At 42.8% G+C, this 26,397-nt stretch overlaps 1 protein-coding gene across 2 annotated transcripts in view; it reads right to left on the bottom strand.

Moving 5' to 3' along the window:
• Nucleotides 1–21,207, bottom strand: part of AGXT2 (alanine--glyoxylate aminotransferase 2) — a 41,016-nt gene extending 19,809 nt beyond the window's left edge. For both annotated transcript variants that reach the window (XM_043489166.1, XM_043489167.1), the window contains exons 1-7: nt 21,056–21,207; nt 14,414–14,502; nt 13,235–13,419; nt 9,895–10,018; nt 8,059–8,153; nt 4,210–4,303; nt 3,447–3,540 (exon numbers count right to left, since the gene is read on the bottom strand). In XM_043489166.1, the coding sequence (XP_043345101.1) occupies nt 3,447–3,540; nt 4,210–4,303; nt 8,059–8,153; nt 9,895–10,018; nt 13,235–13,419; nt 14,414–14,502; nt 21,056–21,143 (769 nt within the window). In that variant the 5' untranslated portion in view covers nt 21,144–21,207. The remainder of the gene's footprint in view (nt 1–3,446; nt 3,541–4,209; nt 4,304–8,058; nt 8,154–9,894; nt 10,019–13,234; nt 13,420–14,413; nt 14,503–21,055) is intronic.
• Nucleotides 21,208–26,397: the final 5,190 nt, after the last annotated feature.

Here is a 26,397-nt window from a genome sequence, read left to right as displayed (position 1 = left end):
GCTTAGAGGCATGGACGTGGTCCTGTCTCCTGCAGGCTAGAGATAAGGAATAGAAACCTTCAGTTATCATCATCAAAAGTGAAGCATAAATATAATTTATACTTCAGCTCTTAAAGAGTGAGAAAAACATGACCTGGCCCCAAACATACTTTGAGGCTATATGCAATTTTTGAAAAATCTTGCTCAACAGAGTTCCCTGATCTTTGGTGAACTGGAATCGAGGGCTCAGGATTTGAAGAAGGAATTAATGAAAGGTATATAAAAACCAGAAAGTACACTTATTTGCATCATTTGTGTTGTTTGATGGGCAGGATATAGTAGACAAATGAATCTGTGCCCCTGGAGATTGAAATTTTCTATTTTTATTCAGAAAGGAAAAGAAAACAACCAAGGATGACCTTAGAGGATGAATTATGCATATGTTCAAAGGATAAAATTTGGGAATTTAGCAAGACCATTTGTCATTTGAGAAATCCAAGTGTGGAGCAAAATCAACCCTAATGGCTTAAATTTGGACAAAACAAACCATGAAGAAGATTTTGCTTGAAACTGTGCTGTTGCTGCTGCTAAGTCACTTCAGTCATGTCCGACTCTGTGCGACCCCATAGACGGCAGCCCACCAGGCTCCCCTGTCCCTGGGATTCTCCAGGCAAGAACACTGGAGTGGGTTGCCATTTTCTTCTCCAATGCATGAAAGTGAAAAGTGAAAGTGAAGTCGCTCAGTTGTGTCTGACTCTTAGCGACCCCATTGCACTGCAGCCTACCAGGCTCCTCCGTCCATGGGATTTTCCAGGGAACCTGTGCTAGACCTTTCATAAATTTTTCCTCCACTGTGCACAAGTTCAGCAATGTGAGTCATCAGTTGTCACTGGATTTTTCCTTCATTGGCTCATTGCTGTAACTCCAGGTCAGGCCAACTCTGGAGAGAGACCTGGTGTAGTGGTGTCATCATGACAATATCAAGCAGGTGGATAGGGACTGCTCTCCTGGATGTTATCCAGGAAATGGCATAATGAGGGAACTGTTTTCATTTTATCTGGTGGGATAGAAAGAGTTCTGCTTCCCAGGTGCCACTAGCAGTAAAGAACCCACCTCCCAGTGCAGGAGACATAAGAGATGCAGGACCATCCCTGGGTTGGCAAGATCCCCTGGAGGAGGACATGGCAACCCACTCCAGTATTCTTACCTGGAGAATCCCATGGACAGAGGAGCCTGGTGGGCTACAGTCCATGGGGTCAAAAAGAGTTGGACATGACTGAAGTGACTTAGCATGCAGGCACACAAAGAGTTAAGCAAGCGTGAGGAGCCAAGAAAGAACAATTTTTAAGGAAAAGGGAGCTTGTGTTGCAAAAGGAGAAAGAGAAATGATGTGATCAGTATGAGGTTAGGAACATTGTGTGGGCAGTGGGTTGAGATGTGCTTTTCATTGAAAGGTATATCTGACATTCTGGGACTTGAATGAACACTTGGAAAGAAAACATCCTGAGAAGGGGGTGGAGGAAAGAATGAACTCTACCACACACATATTGGATTCTTGCCCAGGCCGATGAGGGGCGTGGTGACATCCTGCTGAGGTGAAAAAAAATGCCCCCTGTCAAACCTGGGACCTTTATGTGTTCAGTGAGTGAACTCTAAGAGGACCTAAGAACTGGAAACTTCTCTACTCCAAGTAATTTATATGTTGGGATGTATTTACAAAAATATATAAATATGCCTTTTTATAGCAAAGACCCAATGCTCCTCAAGCCTAATAGCCTAGAGGAGGCTGATGTCACTTCTTGTATGAAGATAGGGTATTAGTCTTGTCTCTTGAAGATATGAGTGAAGAAAACAGCTGACTTCAGATGTGCTGAAGACCACAGTTCCGAGAGGCAGAAATATCTGTCTGTCACTATCACTTAGCCTCCCGAGACCACTAGAGAGATGACCCGGGGGTCCTCGTATTTTCAAGTTGGCCTGACAGAGACGAGAAGGCAGAAAAGAGGGAGGAGGCAGAGGATGAAGAGAGAGGGACACTGAGCCAGGAGGGAAGTGAAGGACCATGTCTGCTGCCTCCAAGGTTCTGCGCTGATGTGCTTGCAGTTGGATGGACGTCTGTGAGGTTCATCCAACTGATTTTAGTTTTTGATGCCACATGGCGGTGAGGTGCAGGCATAGTAGCCCTTGGCATTACTACTGTCTGCCTGTCTCTACAAAAGCCCTCTTTCCGGGACCTTCTTGGTGTTCCAGTGGTTAAGACTCCATGCTGCCAATGCAGGGACTGTGGGTTCGATCCCTGATTAGGGAACTAAGATCCCACATGCTGTGTGGTACAGCCCAAAGATTTTTTAAAAAGGATCCCCATTAAAAAAAAAATTCTAAAAGTTCTCTTCCTTGGTTTCATGAAGGCCTGGAATAAGGGGCCACGGGGGCAGATATTGCTGTCTACATTTCACAGATGAGAAACAGGAGCTTCATCTTTCAGAAGAAGAGTTTGAGTGAAGTTTAAAACTTCCTCACGGTTTTATGTTCTGTGACTATAACATCTTGTTCTAAAGTTCATGCTTTCAGCCTCCCACCTCCACCACGATCCCATCTGAATTTTAAGGTGATGGTGAATTTTCTTACTTTCAAAGCTGATTTTTAAGGCTTCCATTTACCTTCTTCTTCTCAGCCTGGTGACTCACACTGTTTCATTAAAGATCTCTCGGCAGGAGAACTTCGTGCTTTCCTCCAGCGCTATTTGGAAGCAGCCACCCAAATAGGTCGCTTGTGACCTGAGCAGCAGGGCACAGGTCCTGCCCTGTGATGACAAGCATGGGGTGGAGCTTGCTGACAAATCAAAAACTCAGGCTGCTTCCAGGCCTCCTCTCCCTCATGTGAGGAAGAGGTAAAGAATGTAAATAACAATGCAGTTGATGAATAACAGCTTTCCTGGTAAGGATGTCTTTACAGTTTCTGAGGACATGTCAGCAGCCTTCAGGAACCGCCTTCTGTTTTGACAAATACTCTCTTGGCTGGTATTCTGAGTCGCTGGGGAACTTCTTGACTGGAGTTTCGAAATTTCTAAAAGTGTTCTTTCCCCTTCCTCCGTTGGGAATTGGTGACCTCCCCTGGGAACTGGTGAATAATCCCCTCAACCTTGTTTTCCTATGAAATTGGTAGCAGAACCATTGCTAGGAGAGCTGAGAGAGCGCCTCTAATGAAGCACTGGGTGACAGTGTGTTTCTGGCTTAGGTCTGATAAGTGTGAGATGCTGAAATGTGTTTCCTAACGGGGAATGGATGCTCTGATGCTCTGAAGGTATTGCGGTCATTGGCTATAAGGAGCGTTGGCTCACTGAGGAGTGACTTCCTAGCTGTATTTGCCTTGAATTTTCCCTTTCCCACGTTTTCCCATTTGCCTTTCTCCTCATTCCCTCCCCTCCGGACCTTCCCCCACATGCCTCCCTCCCGGCTCAGTGGGACCTGGTGCACAGCTGCATTTCCTAATTGTTTGCACTGGAGAGTCTCGGCAGTGGCTTCCTCCCCAAGGGCCACGGAAAATGTCTGGGCACATTGTCTGCAAATGACAAAAGAGGGGGTTTGGCAAGGCATGAACACAAGACAGTCAATTTGGGGCAACATATGGTACCAATCAAGGCAAGAGGGCTTCTTAACTTTATACCAAGATTCCTTCCTTACTCTTCTCCCACTTAGGACAAAAACTTGATATTCTGCTTTGAAGAGATAATTTTTTTCTTGGAAATCAGTTATGAGGACACTCTACAAAGGAAACTGATTTCTGTGTCTGCCTGGAAACAATTGGCTCAAGAGTCTGGTGGGTAAGGGCATCTGAAAAAATGAGAATAATTAGGTATCTGATTCTGATGCTGAAAAGGCGGGTACAGTGGGTGAGAACAGAAGGTGAGAAGGATGAGTATATGGAAATTATATGCATTCAAGGCTCTGGGAACTTATTTCAATGCATTTATTTGTAATTGATTAGATTTTACTTAAAAACAAAACAAAATGTAAAAACATCTCTAATGTTAAGTATTACTCAGACTCTGAAGGTCTTTCTAAGAAATGTCTCCTTTAAATGATCTTTCATTTGGTTAAGTCAAATTGAGGCCTTGATTAATCACAGGCTTCCTATTAGTTTTTAGTCCTAATGACTGGAAAAATCTGATCAATGATTCCATACACCTAGGAGTCTTTAGAGGAATACGGCAAAAATCTTAGAACTTACTGGTCGGCAGCCCATCCCATGAGGGAGGTCCATCTTATAGATGCCTACATTTGTCAAGCCAAGTGTGTAAGGACTGCATCCATGGTAGGCTCCTCTGCAGACAGAAAAGAGTGGGAGGACTGGGTTAAGTGTGCTTTCATTTGATCACTGGCTTGTGGAACACTGGGTGGCACAAAAAAGAAAATCCATGAAAGCTATGGAGAAGAAAAAGAACACCATTAACCTACAACCTCAATGATCTCAAAGAAATCATCTAAACCTGTGTCAAATGAATTTACCTCTTTATTTTTTCTACTAGCATCACAGATTTGAATTGTGAAAGGAATTTTGGGGGCCATCTGGCTGAGAGCTCTGATCTTAGACCTGGCCTACTCCGTTCCTCTAAGCAATGAGACTCATCTTTTATCAACATACCAGAAATTATATATTAAACGAGTCTGCAAAGTAGTCTCTTTGATAATCTGAGTATCTGTTCCTGTGATGTGGCTGTCGCTTGACATTTTTGGGGACTTGTCTTCAAGTGCCCCATAAGCCATCCTAGTCAGCATAGAAGAAACACGGGCTTTATTTCTGGAAACTGAAACAGTCATATTTATTACAAATTATCCTAATCTCTTGGTTTCAAATAAGTTTGGACAACTTCCCAAATCAAAATCACCCTTCAAAAAGGATTTAGGACCATTGAGACTATTTGAAGGAATGGTTGTATATCCTGAAAGCAGAAACACAAACATGTATTGAACCCTAGTAGGACCAAGACTGCTCTGAATAGATCACTATTTATATGGACATATATATTCTAGATGTTCAAGCTGGTTTTAGAAAAGGCAGAGGAACCAGAGATCAAATTGCCAACATCCGCTGGATCATCAAAAAAGCAAGAGAGTTCCAGAAAAACATCTATTTCTGCTTTATTGATTATGACAAAGCCTTTGACTGTGTGGATCACAATAAACTGTGGAAAATTCTTCAAGAGATGGGAATACCAGACCACCTGACCTGCCTCTTGAGAAACCTATATGCAGATCAGGAAGCAACAGTTAGAATTGGACATGGGACAACAGACTGGTTCCAAATAGGAAAAGCAGTACATTAAGGCTGTATATTGTTACCCTGCTTATTTAACTTATATGCAGTGTACATCATGAGAAATGCTGGGCTGGAGGAAGCACAAGCTGGAATCAACATTGCTGGAGAAATATCAATAACCTCAGATATGCAGATGACACCACCCTTATGGCAAAAGTGAAGAACTAAAGAGCCTCTTGATGAAAGTGAAAGAAGAGAGTGAAAAAGTTGGCTTAAAGCTCAACATTCAGAAAACTAAGATCATGGCATCCAGTCCCATCACTTCATGGCAAATAGATGGAGAAACAGCGGAAACAGTGGCTGACTTTATTTTTTTGGGCTCCAGAATCACTGCAGATGGTGACTGCAGTCATGAAATTAAAAGACGCTTACTCCTTGGAAGGAAAGTTATGACCAACCTAGACAGCATATTAAAAAGCAGACACATTACTTTGCCAACAAAGGTCCATCTAGTCAAGGCTATGGTTTTTCCAGTGGTCGTGTATGGATGTGAGAGTTGGACTATAAATAAAGAAAGCTGAGCACTGAAGAATTGATGCTTTTGAACTGTGGTGTTGGAAAAGACTCTCGAGAGTCCCTTGGACTTCAAGGAGATCCAACCAGTCCATCCTAAAGGAGATCAGTCCTGGGTGTTCATTGGAAGGACTGATGTTGAAGTTGACACTCCAATACTTTGGCCACCTGATGTGAAGAGCTGACACATTTGAAAAAGACCCTGATGCTGGGAAAGATTGAGAGCAGGAGGAGAAGGGGATGACAGAGGATGAGACGGTTGGATGACATCACTGACTCAACGGACATGAGTTTTGGTAGGCTCCAGGAGCTGGTGATGGACAGGGAGGCCTGGTGTGCTGCAGTTCATGGGGTCGCAAAGAGTCGGACACAGCTGAGCGACTGAAGTGAACGGAGCTGAACATAATCTAGAATGTTTATTTAGGTATAAAAAAATCACAATTTTTTATCGCTGTATTTCTTTGATAGCAAATGTTCATGCCTGTAGTCCCTGCATGCACGTTTTATCTGGAATGTGTAATATTAGATGTCCCTTGGTAATCAAATCTTCTAGAAATCAAATCTTCTCTTGGATTTAGACAGAAGTCATGGCCACAGTAGTGGGAGAATGGGACTATTTCTTCACTCCACCCACTTTTACTATGTCATGCCTATCTTTTACATAAACATTATTATGAGTCTGTGTAAACATCCTGTGTAAAATTATCCAATGGAGGCAAATGCAAACAAAATTGTTAGTTTTTTAATATCATTTTTAATACTAAGAAAGCCACCAAATGTTTCTAATTAATGTTGGGACTTCTCTGGTGGCTCAGTGGTAAAGAATCAGCCTGCCAATGCAGGAGACATGGGTTTAATCCCTAATCCAGGAAGATCCCACATGCTGCGGAGCAACAAAGTTTGTGTGCCTCAACTGTGGAGCCTGTGCTCTAGAGCCCAGGAGCCGCGACTATCAAGACCTTATGCCCTAGAGCCCATGCTTCTCAGCAAAAGAAGCCACTGCAATGAGAAGCCCACATACCACAACTAGAGAGTAGCCCCTGTTAACAACAACTAGGGAAAAGCCTGCATGGCAGCAAAGATGCAGCACCACCAAAGAAATAATTATAATTAACATATTAAATTTTTGATTCTAAAAAGTCATCCAAAGGAGCAGAAAGATACAGGGTTAGCTAGGGTACTGAAGAATTGATGCTTTTCAACTGTGGTGCTGGAGAAGACTCTTGAGAGTCCCTCGGACTGCAAGGAGATCCAACCAGTCCATCCTAAAGGAGATCAGTCCTGGATATTCATTGGAAGGACTGACGTTGAAGCTGAAACTCCAATACTTTGGCCACCTGATGGGAAGATCTGACTCATTGGAAAAGACCTGGATGCTGGGAAAGATTGAAGGCAGGAAAAGCCTGGCAGGCTGCAGTCTATGGGGTTGCAAAGAGTCAGACATGACTGAGCAACTGAATTGAACTGAACTCTGAATTTAGAAAAAAAGGTGAAAAATGGTACAACTGGCACTGTGAAATAAGTATACAGCTTCTTATCATAAGCAGGGATGAAAGTGAGTCCAGTGTCACATGGCAAAGCTTCTGGGGGTGCAGACCAGTCTTTCACTATCTGGCATAGGGTGCAGTCAACACCATGTCTTTTTACTTTTAATCTAGTTTTTTTTTAAATTTGTGTTTTGTATTGGAGCATATGGGGTGGTGATAGTAGTAAAGAACACACCTGCCAATGCAAGAGACATAAGAGACGTGTGTCTGATCCCTGGGTCAGGAAGATCCCCTGGAGGAAGGCATGGCAGCCCACTCCAGTATTCTTGCCTGGGAAATCCCATGGACAGAGGAGCCTGGTGGGCTACAGTCCATTGGATTGCAAAAAGTCAGACACAACAGAAGTGACTTAGCACACAGCACATAGTTGATTAACAATGTTGTGTTAGTTTCTATATCATATCTTCAAAGTTAAAAAGCTGTCTTATAGCCTTCTTTTTAATTCCATACAGAATCTATGACATAACTAGGCCTCCAAACTCTTTATTAGTTACCTCAGTCAGGGACCCCTACTTGGATCAGGTCAATTTTTATGGTGCTATCCAGTCATAAAATTCATTTTATGGATCTTACCCTAAAACCTGAAATTAGAAAAACACCCCTGTGTAAGTCTCTCTCCTGCTCTAGGCTATATTTTAGAGATTAACATTTAATATTGGGGTGAGTTAGTGTTAAAATGAATATTCCAAGATGTGATTACCTGAAAGAAATGATGTCTGTGCTGTTTGAGTGTGCTCTGGCCATCAGCATGGCTAGGTCATTGGCTTCTGAACCACTGTTCACTAAGAAAATGACCTGGAGGAAAAAAATACATGTGGTCATGAGACACAGATTATTCAATTCATTTGAAATTGTGAAAGAGTGTATCCCAGCCTCTGATTATTATGAAGAGTTCCCTTCATACCAGTCAGTTCAGTCACTCAGTCATGTCCAACTCTTTGTGACCCCATGGAATCCCATCATTTAATTATTGATTCTAAAGCTGTTCATTGAGCAGCTGCTGAGCATTAGAGATACAACAATGGCTAAGGGATTGTCCAAATTGTGAAACATTTCAGGCTTCCATTAGAATTACTTGATGCTCTTCGAAGTGCTAAAATGGAGAGGCTTGCTGAGATGTACAGTGGTTAGCAGCCAAGGGAATCTGAGAACTTGATCTCTTGGCTCTTGAAACTGAATCATCCTGCTTGACTCTGAAGGCTTGGCCCAGAGGCCCCCAGAGGGGCCAGAGGATATCCCAGCCTGTCTGTTCAGTGTTTGTGAATGTTAAAAAAAAAAGTGAGCAAACAAACAAAACATGCAGCTCATCCCGACTGAAGGAAAGGGGAGCCCTGAAGGGCACTGGATCCTTCCTAACCCGATTTTAGGTTTTAGAGTAGGACCCATCAAATGAACTTAAAGGCTAGATAGCACCACCCATGGAGAAGCCAGTGTTTTTGCCTGGAGAATCCCCGTGACGGCGGAGCCTGGTGGGCTGCCGTCTATGGGGTCGCACAGAATCAGACACGACTAAAGCGACTTGGCAGCAGCAGCACCATCTAAGGGGCTTTTCAGGTGGTGCAGTTGGTAAAGAATCTGCCTGCCAGTGCAGAAGATGGAAGAGACACAGTTCGATCCCTGGGTTGGGAAGATCCCCTGGAGTAGGAAATGGCAACCCATTCCAATATTCTTGCCTGGAAAATTCCTTGGACAGAGGAGCCTGGTGGGCTACAGTCCATGAGGTCGCAAAAAGTTGGACACAACTGAGCACGCACAAGCACACAACACCATCCAAATTTGCTGGATCCAATGTTGGGGTTCCTGACTGAGGTAACCAAGAGTTTGGAGTCCTTCCCTGAACTTAGGTTACAGCTATTTCAGATTTCTTCATCTCTTGTAGATCGTATAGGAAATAGGGTATTTAGATAATATGGTAAAATAATAATCATAGCTGGCACCAGGTACGGTGCACTGTTTTATGTAGATATTAACTCACTGAATCCCGAAATGCAAATTTTGGCCAATATTTTAACTTCTCAATCCAGTTAAAAAAATTCAATCTTCAGACGCAGAAAAATATCCCATTTAGCAAAAATATCAAAGTGCATCTCAGACCAAATGAATTTAATGGTATATTAATTTTCTAAAAAAAATGGCTTCACTCTTTGTTATAGAAGAAATGCCAATGACTTGGCAGAGGGACTGTGGAGCCAAGAGATGAAAACTTCCTAAGTAACACAGAGGACAGTGTCAGGAAGGCTGGGGCACCCCTTAAGTGATGTCTGCAAAGATATGGTAAGGAGAATGATCAAGGAGAGGCAGCCACTTGGAGCTGATGAAGTGACTGTCAACTGGTTTTAGCAGCAATTCATCGATTTCTTTCTTCTCCTTGAGTGCTCAGGCATGGCTACTAGTGCACTCACTTTAATGTTCAGTTAATGTTCACTCACTTTAAATGTTCAGTGCACAGACCAGGTTCCCCGCCCACACTCTCATATCCCTGTCCGGCTTCCCTGGGATCAGCAGATCCTGTCCCTTTGAGTTATGAGCATCAGACCTTCAGAGGCTCAGGAAGAAGTGCTGAAAGCTTCTCTGCGTATTCGTGGATCAGAGGGTGGAAGAAGACGGAACTTGTATGCCACAGGCGGCCCAGCTGCCTTTGCGCCGCCGCGTTTACTTTCCTGGATAAATGGAAGAGCAGAGTTATCCACACTGCCGCTGGCGTGTCCCTCCCCACACAACACTGACCATTGAATTCAAACCTATGGGTATTTATCAAAGAGTTTCAAGAGGCAGATTTCATCCAAACACAAGAAAGAGCTTCTTTAGCTGCCAGAGGTATCTGGTAACGGAATGTATTGCCTCAAAAGGTAATGAATTCCTGACCAAGAGAAGTGTTCAAAAGCAGACTAAATGATTGACTGCTGGGGATTTTAAAAGATAAATTCCTAGAGAAGAAGGAATTTTGAAGTTATAATCTCTTCTAACTAGATTTTCTTATTAACTACGCTTTAAAGAGTTTGGAAAATAGAGAAGACTACATGTAAGTCTGGGTGTCTTTCCATTTTATTCTAAAGAATTATAGCTCAATCAAACACATGTTTATAAGATCAATAACTTTTCCTTTAAAGAAGATTCCAAGATTTGGGTCTTAGTAGTGGTTGGTGTTGATGAACATTCTGTTATCACATTTTGTGAAGGATCCAGTCTCATGTTGAGGGATAGTAGGAACTAAAGGTATATAAATATGTGAGCCCTGACTTGGAATGCCTTGAAAAGATAGGCCAAGGTGTTTGAACTTGATCCAAAGAAGAGAAACTGCTGAAGTCTGTTATTAATAATTGATACACCAAAAAAAAAAAAAATCAGTTCAGTGGTTAAACAATTTTGAGGAATACCAGATCAAATTCTTTACTGCAGGACTTATCAGTACCTTTAATAGGCTAATGTGCCCTGTGTCTCCCCAGGAGGGAGATGGAGTTTAAAGTGTTTCCCAACCTTACTTTCTAATAGAACCGTTTAACAATGAACCTCTCCTGTGATCAGTGTCCCACAGAACTCACTTTAGAAAACAGTGGATTGTTAATAAACTCTTAAGTGGAAGAGACACTTGACAAAAGCATTATTTAGCAGAATAAATCTGAGAGCCACATGAAGGTAGGAGGGAAGACTGGAATTGGTAAGACCAGTTACGTGGAAGGCATGGTAGCCTTCCACGTGTGGGGGGAGCAGAACCAGGACACTGGGAATTCCTGAGAGGGGCCAGTACGGAAAGGCATTTCAGTGGAGGGAAACTAGATCTTGGTATTAGGTTGGTTATATAGAGTGAAAGGCAGAAAAGAGTCCAAGATGATTTTGGTATTCTTGCCTGTGATACTGGGGGAAACACCAGGGTTGGTTGAGAAACACAACCAGTCTTAACTACCCAGCTCCTAGCAAGGACTTACCCAGAGGAGGTGGCTCATATGTGCTCCTTGAATAAATGAATATGTGACTAGAAACAGTTTTGTGGGAAGCACAGTGGATTTGGTCTTGGTAATGTCGATTTTCAGCTGATGGTGGAGTATCATGGGCAGGGGGTATCCTGGAGGCTGAGGGCATCTTACTGCCCACGTTGGGTGTCTTAGACATGTTATCATAGCTTGGTGAGGAGCTGAGGCTGAACAGTTGGGTGAGGCTGCTGAAATGTAGCAACTAAGTGGGAAGAGGTGGGGAGATGGGGTGAGACCAATTCTGTGGGGGAAATAACAAGAGAAGAAGGGAGTATAGAGAGAAGAGGGGAGGGCTCAGGAAAGAGCCTGAAACACCCAGAGTCAGGAGGTCAGAGGGACGAGGGGAATGGGCAGGGGGCAACCAGGAGATGCATCAAGGTCATGGGAGCCAGTGGGAGGGGTTCATTCACAGACACCATGTTGCATGTAATTGGGAGGAGTCAATGTGACTGTTTAAAAATGTTCTCTACTTCATTTTTTCTTTATTTCTTTCATGCATGTTTATGTTTTAAACTGCATCTGAAATTTATTTTTCACACTCCTCAGAACGTGGTATGAGACTGTGTGTATGTACCATGTTGCTTCAGTCATGTCTGACTCTTTGCGACTCCATGGACCACAGCCCACCAGGCTCCTCCATCCATGGGATTCTGCAGGCAAGAAGACTGGAGTGGGTTGTCATTTCCTACTTCAGGGGATCTTTCTGACCCAGGGATCGAACCTGCATCTGTTTCATCTCCTGCATTGGCAGACGGGTTCTTTACCACTAGCGCCACCTGGGAAGTCCTTCGTTTGGGACTAGTTCCTCCTGAAGATGTGGACAGCTGAGGTCCTGGACCTGGTGAGGGCTGGACCTGGGAGTATAACTCCCTCCTCATGGCCTGACAGGTGCTCATGGAAAAGACCTTTCACCCTCTCTTGCACAGAAAGGCCCACACCTTGTTTAGACTTGCTGCTTTATTTTTGCCCCATGTACTATGAGTTTTATTGATCAGATTATTAAAGGCAAGCCAGAATAAATCTTAAAATGAGATGGCTGCACTCAAACAATAAGTACCACAGAGGGACCTGCCCAGGGCATCCGCGTGTAGGCTGATGATCAAAATCACAGAAAATCTCAAGATTAACGCAGTCATCCATTTCTGGTGTAAATTTTCAGCTCTGGTTACATCGTCTTCTTATCATCCTTTCTTTCCTCCTCCATTGCATAAAGTTGATAAAGAAGAGTTGGATTAGAAGGATTTCTCATCTCTCCTCATCTCTTATCCCCCCCACACGTGCCCTGTGTACACTGAGAATACCGGGAATTCCCTTCTTCTCTGCCTTCTCCTCTTCTGCCCTCCTTCTCTGGGCTTCCCTGGTGGTTCAGTGGTAAAGAATTTGCCTGTGATGCAGGAGACCCAGGTTCAATCCCTGGGTTGGGAAGATCTCTTGGAGAAGGGAATGGCTACCCACTCCAGTGTTCTTGCCTTGGAGAATTTGATGGACAGAGAAGCCTAGTGGGCTATAGTCCAAGCGGTTGTACAGAGTCGGACACGACTGAGTGACTAACACTTTCACTTTCACTGCCCTTTCCTCAGTGCATGCCCTCTCTTTGAAAAGCTGTAGCTACTATTGAGGAGAAACACACACACAGCCATACCCCAATCACATGGTACACATCCCACTGCATGTACCATGAGGAAGACAAAATCTTGCATTGTTAAGAAAAGGCAAAGCATGCTGTGAAGATATTTTTGTTGTTGTTTTGTTAGCCAGAAAATAGGAAGGAGCACGTTAGCCACAAACTGCCATGCCTAAAGAGAGAGAGCTTTTCATCAATGTTCTGAGTCACTAACATGATCGTCAGCTGTTTCCCATATATTCTCTCGGAGTGAAAAATCCAGAAATTTTAAGGATACTCACGGGTGGCAGTGACCAACACTGACAGTGACAATCCCAGAAAAGAAATCCAGGTATCTGTTTCCCTCATGATCAAAGAGCCACTCCATGTGTCCCTGGTGGAGCAACAGGGGCTCCGGGAAATAGGCTGTGAGCACAGGAGAGAGATGTTGCTTATGGATCTCCAGGACTCGGCTATAGGCCAGGGACTGTAAGGAGACAAGAGTTAAGCGCTTAGCATCTTCCTTATTCCCACATTGCTTACAAATCAATAGCAGGTCCACACAGCACCTGGACTCCCCACCGACCTCGCTCACCAGGGCGGTTATTTGCCCAGGGACCTCCTTGCAAGACACACCCAGAGCCTTCCTCTCAAGTGCAGGAAATTATTCATGTGGCCCTTTGATCCTTTTCTACATGAAACATGAAGAAGGAGGCTGGAATTTTCTACCTCTCCATAGAAAGCCTTGGCTTTTAGTTGATTTTAGTTGTGAAAAAAGAGACTGAAAGAAAAGTCTGAAGTATCATGTTTTTCTCCTCTAATTTTTTTTTTTTTGAGAATAAAAAAATGGAGTGCTTGTAGTGTTCAGGGCTTTAATTATAAAGCTTCCGTCCAATCGTTCTCTTCTCCGTGGGTCCCTCCTGACTTTATCGATTCTACTGTTTCTAACTTATGAATGTCACGTAGAATGAAGGGGGGGTTGGAGAGAGAGAGAGAGAGAGTGAGTGAGAAAGAGAGGAAAGGAGAGAGAACGAGTCCAATATTTATTGCGTGACTGCAAAATGAGAACTTGACACTTTCTGGTGGCGGACTCAGGAAGGTCAGATCAGGCACGGACAGATGAGATGGAATGAAATGTGTGCCATCACATGTGTGTTCTATGTATTTCTTCATGTGTGTACACGTATACCTGTATCCCTGTGATACCTATGTGGTCACGGGCAGTCTCTTCCTTATACTCTGTGTCTCCCTCTGCTTTGTCTCCCATCTCTGCCTCTCTCTCTCTCTCACACACACACTTCATACAATACCACTGAGGGAGTAAGAGAGTTCGGAGGCTCCCACTGACTTGAAGGCTGCGATATCTGAGATGGCTCAGTGGCAGGCAGGGCCGTCTGTGGGTCTTTCTTGAGGAAACAGTTACCTTAGCCCTCCCGAGAAGAACCTGCTCACTGGAGTTCTCCTAAAACCTCGGTGCTTACCTGGTATCTTTCGGGTGTGAAGTCACATGGCGGCATGCTGGGCTTTGTGTGAAGACCGCGCCTGGTCACAGATGTCCAGAAAGCACCAGCTGAAAGCGGAGTGGTTAGTGTCCTCAACTAAGCATCACACAGGCCTGTTCGTAAAAGTGACCTGTCACCCAAGTCAAAGTCCTGAGGGCCATTTTATTTCTTAGTTTTGAGAAAGTCATTTAAATTTTGGTTTGGGTTTAAAACTGAGGTATCTTTTTTTTTTTTTTTAATTTATTTAAACAGCTCAGAAAGAGTTTATTACAAGGCAGCCAGGCAAAGAGAAACGAGGACGAGTCTCAGAACTGCCTCCCCAAAGGTGAAGGGGTTTGGGTACTTATGGTACAAGCAGGGTGGTCTTAGATGTGGGGGAAGGTCACTGGAGGTAGGGAAAGAGGTGAGGTGATGGGCGTTCTGCTTGGGCGCATCTCAGTTACAAATGCCTACATGTAATTGATTTACTTCATTGTCCAGCAGAAATGAATACAACACTGTAAAGCAATTATATTCCAATAAAATAAATAAATAGCAAAACAAAACAAAAAAACCCCAAAGTGGAGGTGCTGAGCATGATCAGAGGATGGAGTTTTCTGGCCTCCGATGTCACCAGGCCAGTGTCCAGACACCTGAACAGGCCACAAACTGAGGTATCTTAATAATTAACTTTTTCTTTTTTTGGCCATGCATTGAGGTTTGCAGGATCTCTTAGTTCCCTGACCAGGAATTGACCCCAGGCCCTTAGCAGTGAAAAGGCAGAGTTCCAACCACTGCCTAGCCAGGGAATTCCCGATAATGAATTTTCTTAAACAACAAGTCCTACTGTATAGCACAGGGAACTGTATTTAATATCCTATGATAAACCATAATGGGAAAGAATATGAATAAGAATGCATATGTATGTATGTATAACTGAATCACTTGCTGTAGAGCAGAAATGAACACAAGACTGTAAATCAACTATACTTCAATAAAACTAAAAATAAAAACTAATGAATTTTCTGGAGAAAAAAAGAGTTCCTCTTGAATCTGAGGGAAGGCACGGAATTTACTGGGGAGAGTTATAGTTTCTCCTGCCTTGGTCCCTCACAAACTTGGGAGGCGCCTCCCTCTGCCGCCATACTGTGGACGGCAATTCTCTGTTCAGTTCAAACTTCCCTCAGGGCCGGGGTTTGCTGGATGGAGTACATCCTTTTTGTTAATGGAGGTGCTTTCTAAGCTTTGGGCTGCCTGGTCCCTGAATCCCAGTGCCAATCCCAGTTTCTGGTGCTGTGTTGGCTCTCAATAAACAAGGAATGAATGACTGTTGACTATTGTTGTTGGGGAGGACGAAAAAGGGGCCATGGACTATAATAATATGTACATGTAAGGAGACCTAGAAGACAAAACCTTCTTGTAAAACACAACTCAAAGTCCATGAAAACACAAGACCAGGACAAACACAAGATAAACTGGAGCCAGAGGAATCATTAAATATTTGGAGCTAGAAGGAAGCTTAGGTTTTTTTTTTAGTTTGTTTTTTGCTTTTGGTCAAGATGCTCATTTTGGTCAAGTTGGTCAAGTTGGTCAAGTTGGTCAAGAAGCCAACTTAAAGCGGTGAATTAATTTAGGATCACCACACCAGTTAGCTACAGAAGAAGAACAAAACTTTGAGTTTCTGACTCCCAGCCTGGTACCATTTTGCTCATTCACTGGCCACCTCCACCCTCCTCTTCCATCACAGATTTTGATCCCTCTCTATAGCAGGGGATGGAATAATAGAATCAGAGAACACTGGAGCTGAAAGAGATGTCTAGAAACTTTATAAGTACTCTTGGAAAAGAATGCTGCTAATTTTGAGGTTCAAGGTCAGTATAGAGATAATTTTACAGAGCTTGCAAATGATTTCTCTTGTTCAGCATGAAAGTTTAAATCCATGGATGTAATGTTGGAGTTTTGTGTGGCTATGGAGTCACCATCCTGAGGAACACAATGAACAATTGTGCTTTTAAATGAGCTGGAAAGTAATGACTCTGAATATGTTTTTTTTCTTTCATGAGAGTTTACTCACTTTTCTGCTCTAAATAATCATGAATGTCATTAATTTGCTCTTACTTTAAAAGCAAATGGCTTTGGCTATCCATACATAGAAATGGCCCAAAAATAAAACTAACTTTTCTGAGAATTTCACCCTTTGAAAAGCTTTTCATTGTGTCTCTCTACATGAGTTACTCTTCTGAGATGGGGAAAAAAATTCTTAGTGTTTCTAAGAATTCAAATTCTCTTCCCTGCAGTCTCATTTTCCTATTTGTAAAATTGAAGTTACCCATTGAGGAGACTGAAAGGTCTCTTGACTCCAAAGTTACAGGAAATTATGAAAGTGGTCTGGAGAGGAAATAAGGAGAGTTGGAAAAATTTGATAAAGAAAAACTTGAATTTTAAGTGGTCAAGGTAGGTACATTCAATTTGTTTATTCACCAAATTCATAGGAATATGATGGTGAAATGAGGGCTCAAAATAAAATTCATAAAATTCTGCTCTCAGAAAGGAAGAGGGAAGGAAGAAAGATTAGTTATCAAGTAGGAAAAATAATGTCAACAAGTAAAATAAGTCTAGATAACATATTTATATGTGGAATCCAAAAAATAAAACAAGTGAATAACCATATTAATAACAAGAAAGAAACCAACTCACAGATATAGAGAACAAACCAGTGGTTACCAGTGGTGAGAAGGATGGGGGGAGGGGCAAGACATGGGTAAGAGATTAAAAGGTATAACTACTATGTATAAAATAAGTAATGCATAAGAATATATTGTATAGCACAGGGCATATAGCTGATATTTTATAATTATTTAAATAGAATATAGTTTATAAAAATATTGAATCACTATTTGTATACATGAAACTAATCTGATTGTACTTTAATGAAAAAGAAAGAAATGTAGATAACATCTTAAAACAGCTGAAAATCTCTCTCACTAAACAACCCAAACTCAACAAAAATAGAAAATACAATAATCGATGGACAAAAAGAAGCAAAATGCTTCAGTTTTCATTATTTACTAGAAAAAACCTAAATACATTGTTAATTGCCTGCATTCTCTATTCAAAATAACCTGTGTTTTGAGGATGCCATAGATTTGAAGTTTAACAAAGTTTCTCTGAGACTCCTGGAAATTGTGTGTGTGCACATGGGGATTTCCAGGTGAAAATTCTAGGGGAAATTCTCTTTGTAATGATAAAAAGTTTTCTAATATTCATAACCAGCTTTCAACACAGAGTGGAAATTTATCAAGAGCTTGTGACTCTTTCAAATGAAAAAAAAGGCTATAAAACATTTGAAAATATACAATGCTCATACTTGGTAGAACATTAAAGAAATTTATTTTAAAGTGCTAACGATGCCTTATTTCTGCATAGCATATTAAGACACTTTAAAAAAGTTGTCGAGAGGGGGAACGGATTGGGAGACTGGGACTGACATATATACACTCTTATGTATAAAGCAGAAAACTAATGAGAACCTACGGTATAGTGCAGGGAATTCTCCTCAGTGCTCTGTGGTGACCTAACTGTGAATGAAATCCAAAAAAGAGGGGATATATGTACATGTATCATTGATCCACTTTGCTATACAGCAGAAACTAACACGATATTGTAAAGCAACTATACTCCAATAAAAAAAACATAAACCAAAATAAATATATTTAATTAAAAGTTCAAAACCAAAACAAAACAAAACAAACTTGTCACTTTGGGGGTCTCATTTGATACTTGGCATAGCCAATGGATTCAGAAAGGAAGATATTATCACTCACCTTAGCGCTGAGGACGTGATTAAAAGTGAGGTGTTTGCAGCTTTGAGCCACCCTTCACCATCCTGTTGATTCTTACAAACACCTCCCACCTTCCCTCCATATCCTTCCAATAAATGTTCTTTTGCTTAAAGTGAACCAGGGCCAGTTGACTTTGTTCACTAGCAAGAGCTCTGCCTGATTCTGAGGCTGGTGACTCTTGTCCTTCCTTTTGGCACGTTTGGGGGCAAGCCTAGTCTGAGCCCCTCCTTGCCTTCTGTTGGGCTTGGATCAGTCCACAGATGGTAGAGAGGATGGTCTGGTGGTGCAGGTGGAACACCTACTTTTAGGCTAATTTGAATGTTTTTCTTAGGAAAGACTTTGCAGGAGGCTTGGGAAGTTTCTCAGCTGGAAATGGGTGTTATTTGCAATTAATTTGCTCTCCTATGCACACCTCCTTGTGGTAGAGAAGGCAGATGGTAGCAAAATGGTATGTTTGAGTGTATACCCACCTGCCTGAACATGTTATACATTCAATAATCTTTTTTGTGTGTGTGTGTGTGCTCAGTTATGTTGGACTCTTTGTGACCCCATGGATTGTAGCTCACCAGGCTTCTCTGTTCATGGGATTCTCCAGGCAAGAATGCTGGAGTGGGTTGCCATCTCCTCCTCCTGGGGATCTTCCCGATCCAGGGATCGAACCTGAGTCTCCTGCATCTCCTGCACTGGCAGGTGAATTCTTTACCACGAGTGCCAATTTAGCTAATTAGTGAAAAAAGAAGGCAAGCTAAGATATTTTCTATACTCTTTCATCCAAAAAACAAATTGCTTCTGTAACTTTGTGGATATAGTTAGCCTAATGTGATAGTGCCCATCAAACAGAGGCAAGGCTGAATATTGTGTGCACACATATATCACACAATATACATGTAGGTGTTACATAAGGATTGTGACACACTTTTATTTTTTTGCATATCTGGCAATACTTACACCAGGCGATCTTCCTATCTAACATGGACCCTGTCTCCCCCTCCCCCCCATTTTATTTTTCTATCCCCTCACCATAACTTATAGCCCATATCTCTACTGGATATTTTAAAAATATATTTATGCATTTTTCTATTTATCCTCAGTCTCCCCCATTGAGACACATAAGGGCTAAGGTTTTGTTTTGCTCACTGTGGCTTGGTTTAAGCACAGGGGCATGGTAAGTGCTCAATTACTTATTGACTAAATGTCTATTTGTAGAACCCAGCAGGTCCATAAGAAGGGTGTGTTCAATGAGTGTGTGCTTGGATGAACAAACAAGCAGGCAGGTATTTAAGACTAGTAGGTAAGAAAGTGGAAGTCAAGCACCAAAGTTTTTTGAAAAAACCAGGTAGAGTAGGACACCCTTGTCTATGTGTCGTGGGTTTTTGTAAGATGACTTCTCCCCCTCAGTGCCCTTGGGGGAAGACTCCTTGGTGAGTTGATCAAGATCTCTAGGCACCGAGCCTCACCTGGTCCCACCCCCAGCCCAGCTCCACAACCCTCAGGGCTGGGGTAGGAAAGGGGAAGGGCCAGCAGAGACAGTATGTTCTCTTGCTTTGTCAACAACCAGCACTTTTAGGATAGCGTCCTCTTTACCGAGCATGAGACTCTGGGCATAATTCTAACTCCTTCTCAGAAAATGTTGGAGTTAAATAATGTTCTGGCAAAAGACCCATGACTGGGGGGAAAAGAGAAATCCAAACAGGACTGGAAGAAGAGTGGTTTAGAAAGGGCTTGGTGGAATCACTCTGACTTTGGAGTCAGACAGGCCTGGCTTTGAATCTCAAGTTGTCATGTCTACATTTCTGCCTTTGATCAAAATTTTAAATGATCCTTTATCCTTCTGTCTCATCTGTGAAATGGGATAATAGTACTCCCTAAGAAGTTTGGTTGAAGATGAGAGCACCAGATATATATTAAATTTCAAAGAATCACAGTTGTTAAGGGGGAAGAAAGCAAATGGAAGAGGAAGGCAGGAGAGAGGAAAAGGAAAGATGTGCAGAAAATGAAGATAAAATTGATCATCATGGGGCAACGGAAAAGAGTCCCCTTTGTTCAGGGCCTGTGGGGCATGGGGTCTTGCTATGTCTCATCAAAGAGATATATGATGCCTGCTTATGCTCATGTTTCATCAGGGAGATTAGTGAGAAGGTAGTGGGCTCCTATGAAACAAGATATATGTGAAAATCAGGAACACATAGGAAATATATATATATATATATATATATATATATATATATATATATAAACATGAAGCTGCCACCAGACCTGGCCACCCCAGGTCTGTTCCTGCTGGAGAAAAAGGAGAGTCTGCTTGGAAGAAGAGACTCAGAGTCTAGTCCTGGCTTACGTGGCTTTGGGTAAATGACTGCACTTCTCTGAGGTTCAATTTCCTTGTTAGTAATTGAGGTGGGGGGGTGGTAACCACCTCCTAGGGGCTTAGCAGAAATTTGTGAGGATGCTTTATGTCCTTTAAAGTAGCTATCTTCAAGCATCTGTATACTAGAGTTAACACTTCATTATTTGAATTGCTTTCTTTTATTTCTTCTTTATGTTTCTGCAGATATTTTTAGTTTGAAATTGTGTCTAGTCTGATTTTATTACCCATGAATTTCATTTTGGGATGAAAGGTTGCATTACAAAATATTGGACATGAGAAGGGGACACTGGGTCTGACAAGGTGAGGTCTAGCCCACAGGTCTTAGATGATCGGTCTGGAATTCCAGGATTCCAGGCAACAAGCTCCAGAACTCAGCCCTTCCCCTCTCACTGACCTCTTCCACTGACCCACATCCCCCTGGTTTCCACTCACCATTCAGGGAAGAGCACGTCTTGGGGGTCCAGCGAGATAAGGTTTTCAGGTGCAAAGCTCTCAGCAAATGTCTCCAGGCTCCAGTCATCTCTCCCGGTCAGGAAGCAAGTCCCCACAGAAGCAGGTCGGAGCAAGGACTCCACGGTGCACTGACCAGCTGGACTTTGAGATCTGGAAGGAAGGGGAGGAGCTCCAGAGGGGAGTCATGGAGGGGTTTCTGCCTTCACTTCCGGGGGGCCGCAGAGCTTCCGTGGCGAGGAACAGTGCCTTAAGGGGAGAGAAAGGGCAAAGGAAAGAGGGAGAGGAAAGGAGAGAGGGAGGAAGAGAGGAAAGAGAAGGCGGGTGGGCAAAGCAAAAGTCTTCTGGATATTTTTTAATTGAAGGATAATCTCTTTACAATATTGCATTGGTTTCTGCCATACATCAACATGAATCAGCCATAGGTACACATATGTCCCCTCCATCTGGAACCTCCCTCCCACCTCCCACAGCATCCTACCCCTCTGGTTCTCCTGGACTATTTTGTTGGTTTTGTGTCCCATGAGGGTCTCATTGGATGAACGTTCCTCTGCCGCAGGGTGATGATGGGTGTGGGAGAAGGGTCAGGATATAGTTGCAAGGGTCAGAGACTAAGAAAGGAAAACAGTGAAAAGGAGAGAGAAGGAAGATACGCGTGAAGTGAACAGGTAAAGACATGCTGTTAGTGTTGGGGGTCTTAAGGAAGACGGGAGGGACTAATGGGGAAGAGACTGGCTCATGGGAAAGGAGAGGGGTAGTGAATAGCTAGGGAAGGCCCTGGACTGCTGCCTTAGGTATCAGAATAGCGCAAGAAGTTGAGAGCTGAGGAGTTGGGGGCTTTATTTTTACTATGCTTTAATTTCTTAAATTCCCATTTGTCACTCCTGTCTCTCCTGCACCCTTATCCTCTACAAGTAACTATTCTGTGGGTTTAATGTATACCTTTTTCTTGATTTGTACTCTCATAAAGGGCTTCCCAGTGACTCAGCAGTAAATAATCCACCTGCAATGTAGGAGACCCTAGTTGATCCCTGGGTCGGGAAGATGCCCTGGAGAAGGAAACAGCAACCCATTCTAGAATTCTTGTCTGGAGAATCCTATGGACAGAAGAGCCTGGTGAGCTATAGTCTATGTGGTCACAGAGTCGGACACGATTAAGTGACCAAACAATAACAAATTCTTGTAAAATGTGTATTGTTTGGGGTGAATGCGTTTTTAATTTATGTAAATATGTGTACTTTTTTTTCTGCTACTCAGAGCCATGTTTTTCAAATCCATCCAGGTTGCTGTGAATAGACCTCATCCAGCAGCTCTGGAGTGGGTGCCCATGTGCCTCTGTAGGACAGTGGTTAAAGTGGGCAGAGTGACAGAGGCCACTGGAGCTGGGAGGGTAAGGGGTGTTGGTTTGGAAAGTGACTCCTGTTGATGGAAGGCAAGAAGAGACAGAAGAAAGAGGCAGGCCACTCCACAGCAGTAGGTGGCAGATTTAATTAGCAAGGGAACTTACTTATGAGGCTTGTCTTTGGAGAGGAGATCTTTGCACCCCACCCACTGGAATCGCAAAATGATTTTTAAAAATAATTTTATTTATTTAATTTCTGTTTGGCTGTGCTGGGTCTTTGTTGCTGCATGGACTTTCCTCTAGTTGCGGCAAGCAGGGGCTACTCTCTAGTTGTGGAGCACAGGCTTCTCATTGCAGTGGCTTCTCTAGTTGCGGAGCACAGGCTCTAGGGTGCTCAGGCTTCAGTAGCTGTAACAAGTGAGCTCAGTAGTTGTGGTTCTCAGGCTCTAGAGCATAGGCTCAATAGCCATGGTGCACAGGTTTAGTTGCTCCGTGCATGTGGCATCTTCCCCAAATGGGGATTGAACCCGTGTCTCCTGCATTGGCAGGTGGATTCTTTAGCAGAGTCACCAGGGAAGCCCCTTAAAATTTTATATAGAGGCCTTAAGTGAGGTCAGTCAGGGACACTGTCCAGTAATGTACACGTTACTCTCTCAAGCCTGCATCCTTGGACCAGTTCCCACTGTGTGAATGATGGGCAGAACGCACATGCCAAGGACAGAGGAGGGGGCGAGGAGCCTCTGAGTGCCTGGATCCAGCTCTTGGCTCAACCAGTGGTCACATCCTCTCCACCTCCTCCTTCAAGAAGGGTGGGGTTGGGGAAATGCCATATAGGGTAGACATCTCACGTTGCCTTTCACAGAGGACCAACTGGTTTGACCACATTCTCCACAAACATCTGGGAGACAACCTTTTTATCCCAAATGCCCTGGAGAGGTGAGGGCACCAGGTAAGCACAGAAAGTGTTTTAAATTCAATGTAAATTGCCCATTCTGCTTTGGGGGCTTGTAGAAGATGATGATTATCCAGTCTGGCTTGTCAACTACCATGGGACTGACCCATGTCAGCAAGACCAGTGGCAACGCCGCCTCTCCTGGGCTGCCTAAGCTGTCACACTTTTGGGCTGAGGTGAGAAAACATTGAGTTCCTAAAGTCTGGCACGTGACCTCAACTTCACCGGGCAGTAATCTATTTTGCTTCTGTGAACACTGCAGACTGTAAGCTCCTTTGATCTGAGATTTTTTCCTGGACTTTAAGTTTAAAGATTATTAAGGTGAGAGGTACCCATCTGGGGCTGCCTAGGGTGGGGAAGCAGAACATGGCACATGGAATAATTTCACAGTGAGCACCTGTACCTTCATTATTTGAAAGGAAAAACATTTATTTTGATTACCACAATACAATATATGCTCTCTGTGAAAACAGAAAAAATTTGTTCTCATGTGTGTACCTGTGTATACACAATTTTTTTCATAAACTTCTTATAGACAACAGTATAGCTTTTTGTTAAAAAGAAAGATCTGAGTCATCATTCCTAATTCTTTCGAAGTATTCTGTGATATGTTTTGTTTAATTTTGGAAAATTCTTGGCTGTTGTTACTTCAGTATTTCTTCCCTGTTCTCTCTTCTTCTGATGTTTTAATTATCCACATATTACATCTTTTGAAATTGTCCCAAAGTTCTTGGAGGTTCTGTTATTTTCTCCCCCACTCTATTTTAATCTGGGAAATTTCCCTTATCCATCTTCAGAGTTCACTGATCATTTCCTCTGCTGTGTTCAGTCTACTGATGAGCCAATCAAAGACATTTTTAATTTTTGTTTGTTGTTGTTGTTATGCATTTTTGATTTCTAGCATTGCCTTTCAATTCTTTCTGGCAGTTTCTATCTCTCTGCTTCCTTTACCCATCTGATATTACATAATGTCTGCCTTTCCCATTAGGACATTGAACATATTAATCATAATTATTTTTAAATTGTCTGATAACTCCAATATTTGCATCAGAGTTGAGTCTGATTCTGATGTTCAATTTGTCTCTTCAGATTATTTTTTCCTCTATCATTTTAGCATCCCTGGAAACTTTTAAATGAAAGATGGATGTGATGTATTAGGTCACAGGACCTGAGGTAAATAAGTTTTTACTGTGAGCTTTTATGTTAATCTGGTAGAAGCTGGGATGTGTTTGTTTTCTGTAGCTATAGGTGCCAGAGGATTCAAATTCCTCTAGTGTCCTTGTTTTGTCCCCTGTGATTTGAGGGCTTCCTTAAGAAATTTTCTTTAAATAGAGCCAGGGCAGCTCTTTTAGCTATTCTTCTTCTTCTTATTATTATTATTATCACTGTTATTACATTTCTTGCTCAGTCGTGTCTGACTCTTTGCCACCACATGGGCTGTAGCCCTCCAGTATCCCCCGGCCATGGAACTCTCAAGGAAAGGATACTGGAATGGGTAGCCATTCCCTTCTCCAGAGGATCTTCCTGACCGAGGGATCAAACCCTGGTCTCCTGCATTGCAAGCAGATTCTTTACCATCTGAGCCACTAGGAAACTGGAGCCCTAAAATCTTATGATTGGATCTCAGTTTTTTAGTGGACCTATGTCTCTGAACTTGGTGATCATCACAAGTATTTATGATTTTTCAGTAAGTATAAACTAAAAAAAAACCAAAATCTGCCCTCTACCCTCTTCCCTGGCTTCAGTTTTCCCAGTCTGTTTCCTTGAAGCCCTTACTCCTTTTGACTATGTTCTTTATTTTCTCCCTTAGGTGAGGTAGGAAGCATAGAGGTGGCTGTAACACTTTGCCAACTGATACAGGGTTCCGGCAAAGTCTGCCCTGGAGAACAGATCTGTGTTAAGGTGAAGTCTCTGTGCATATCTCGTGACGCTTACTCTTCTCCTTCCCCAGCCAAGGGCTTCCCAGGTGGCTCAGACAGAAAGAATATGCCTGCAGTGTGGGAGACCTGGGTTCAATCCCTGGGTCAGGAATATCCCCTAGAGGAGGTCATGGCAATCCACTCCAGTATTCCTGCCTGGAGAATCCCATGGGCAGAGGAGCCTGGTGAGATACAGTCCACGAGATTGCAAAGAGTCAGACACGACTGAGAAACTAACATTTTCACTTTTTCCCCAGCCAAAGGGACCTTCGCCATGATAATCTGGTGGTGTTCCTGTACTATAGATGATGCCCAGAAAATTAAGGATCCTCCTAAAACTCTGGCAAACAGGGAATTTCTCATTCTCACACTAGTCCACACTCAGCCTCTAGCAATTTTTCAATGTTACTGTTATGTGTTTCTACCAGTTGTGGCTCCAGATTAAGAAGGTCTTGATTGTGACTTTGAAGACTTGCCTGTATTTCTAGATTTCAGAGTGACATTTCTCTCTGCAATCTCACATCTCCGATGGGTTCAAGAAAAGCCATTGGTTTCCAGTTTCTTCTTGTAAAAATGAGAGTGACATCTTCCAAGCCCTTTACATGTTGGAAGTCTCCAGATATTTGACTTAGTGAGTCCCTATAGATGGACAGCTGTATTTTCTCCAGCATCCTAGGACATAAAACTTTGTGCACTAGAATAACTGTTTTTTTTTTTTTTCCACTTTGGACAAATTCCTGAAAAGAAATTTCTAGGTCAAAATGTATATATATTTTAAATGCACTCCAGTGAGATGACATCAACTTGTCATTTAACTAAATTAATATGACACAAAACTCTTTTCCAAAATGTTGGGTCTTTTGAGTTTTATAGCTACAGTGATATCCACTGAATCTGAAAACTAGGATGAGGAGGAAACATTAGGTTCCCTTCAGATGTAGGAGTGGCTCAGACAGGAAAGACTCTGCCTGTAAAGCAGGAGACCCGGGTTGGATCCCTGGGTATTCAATCCTAGTCCAGTATTCTTGTCTGGGGAAGCACATGGGCAGAGGTGCCTGGTGGGCTACAGTCCTTGTGGTCACAAAGAGTTGGACAGGACTACGTTTTCAGA

The sequence above is a fragment of the Cervus canadensis genome, chromosome 16 (genome assembly GCF_019320065.1).
Source record: "Cervus canadensis isolate Bull #8, Minnesota chromosome 16, ASM1932006v1, whole genome shotgun sequence".
In the NCBI taxonomy this organism is placed as follows: Eukaryota; Metazoa; Chordata; class Mammalia; order Artiodactyla; family Cervidae; genus Cervus; species Cervus canadensis.
This window is presented reverse-complemented; position numbering and strand designations above follow the sequence as displayed.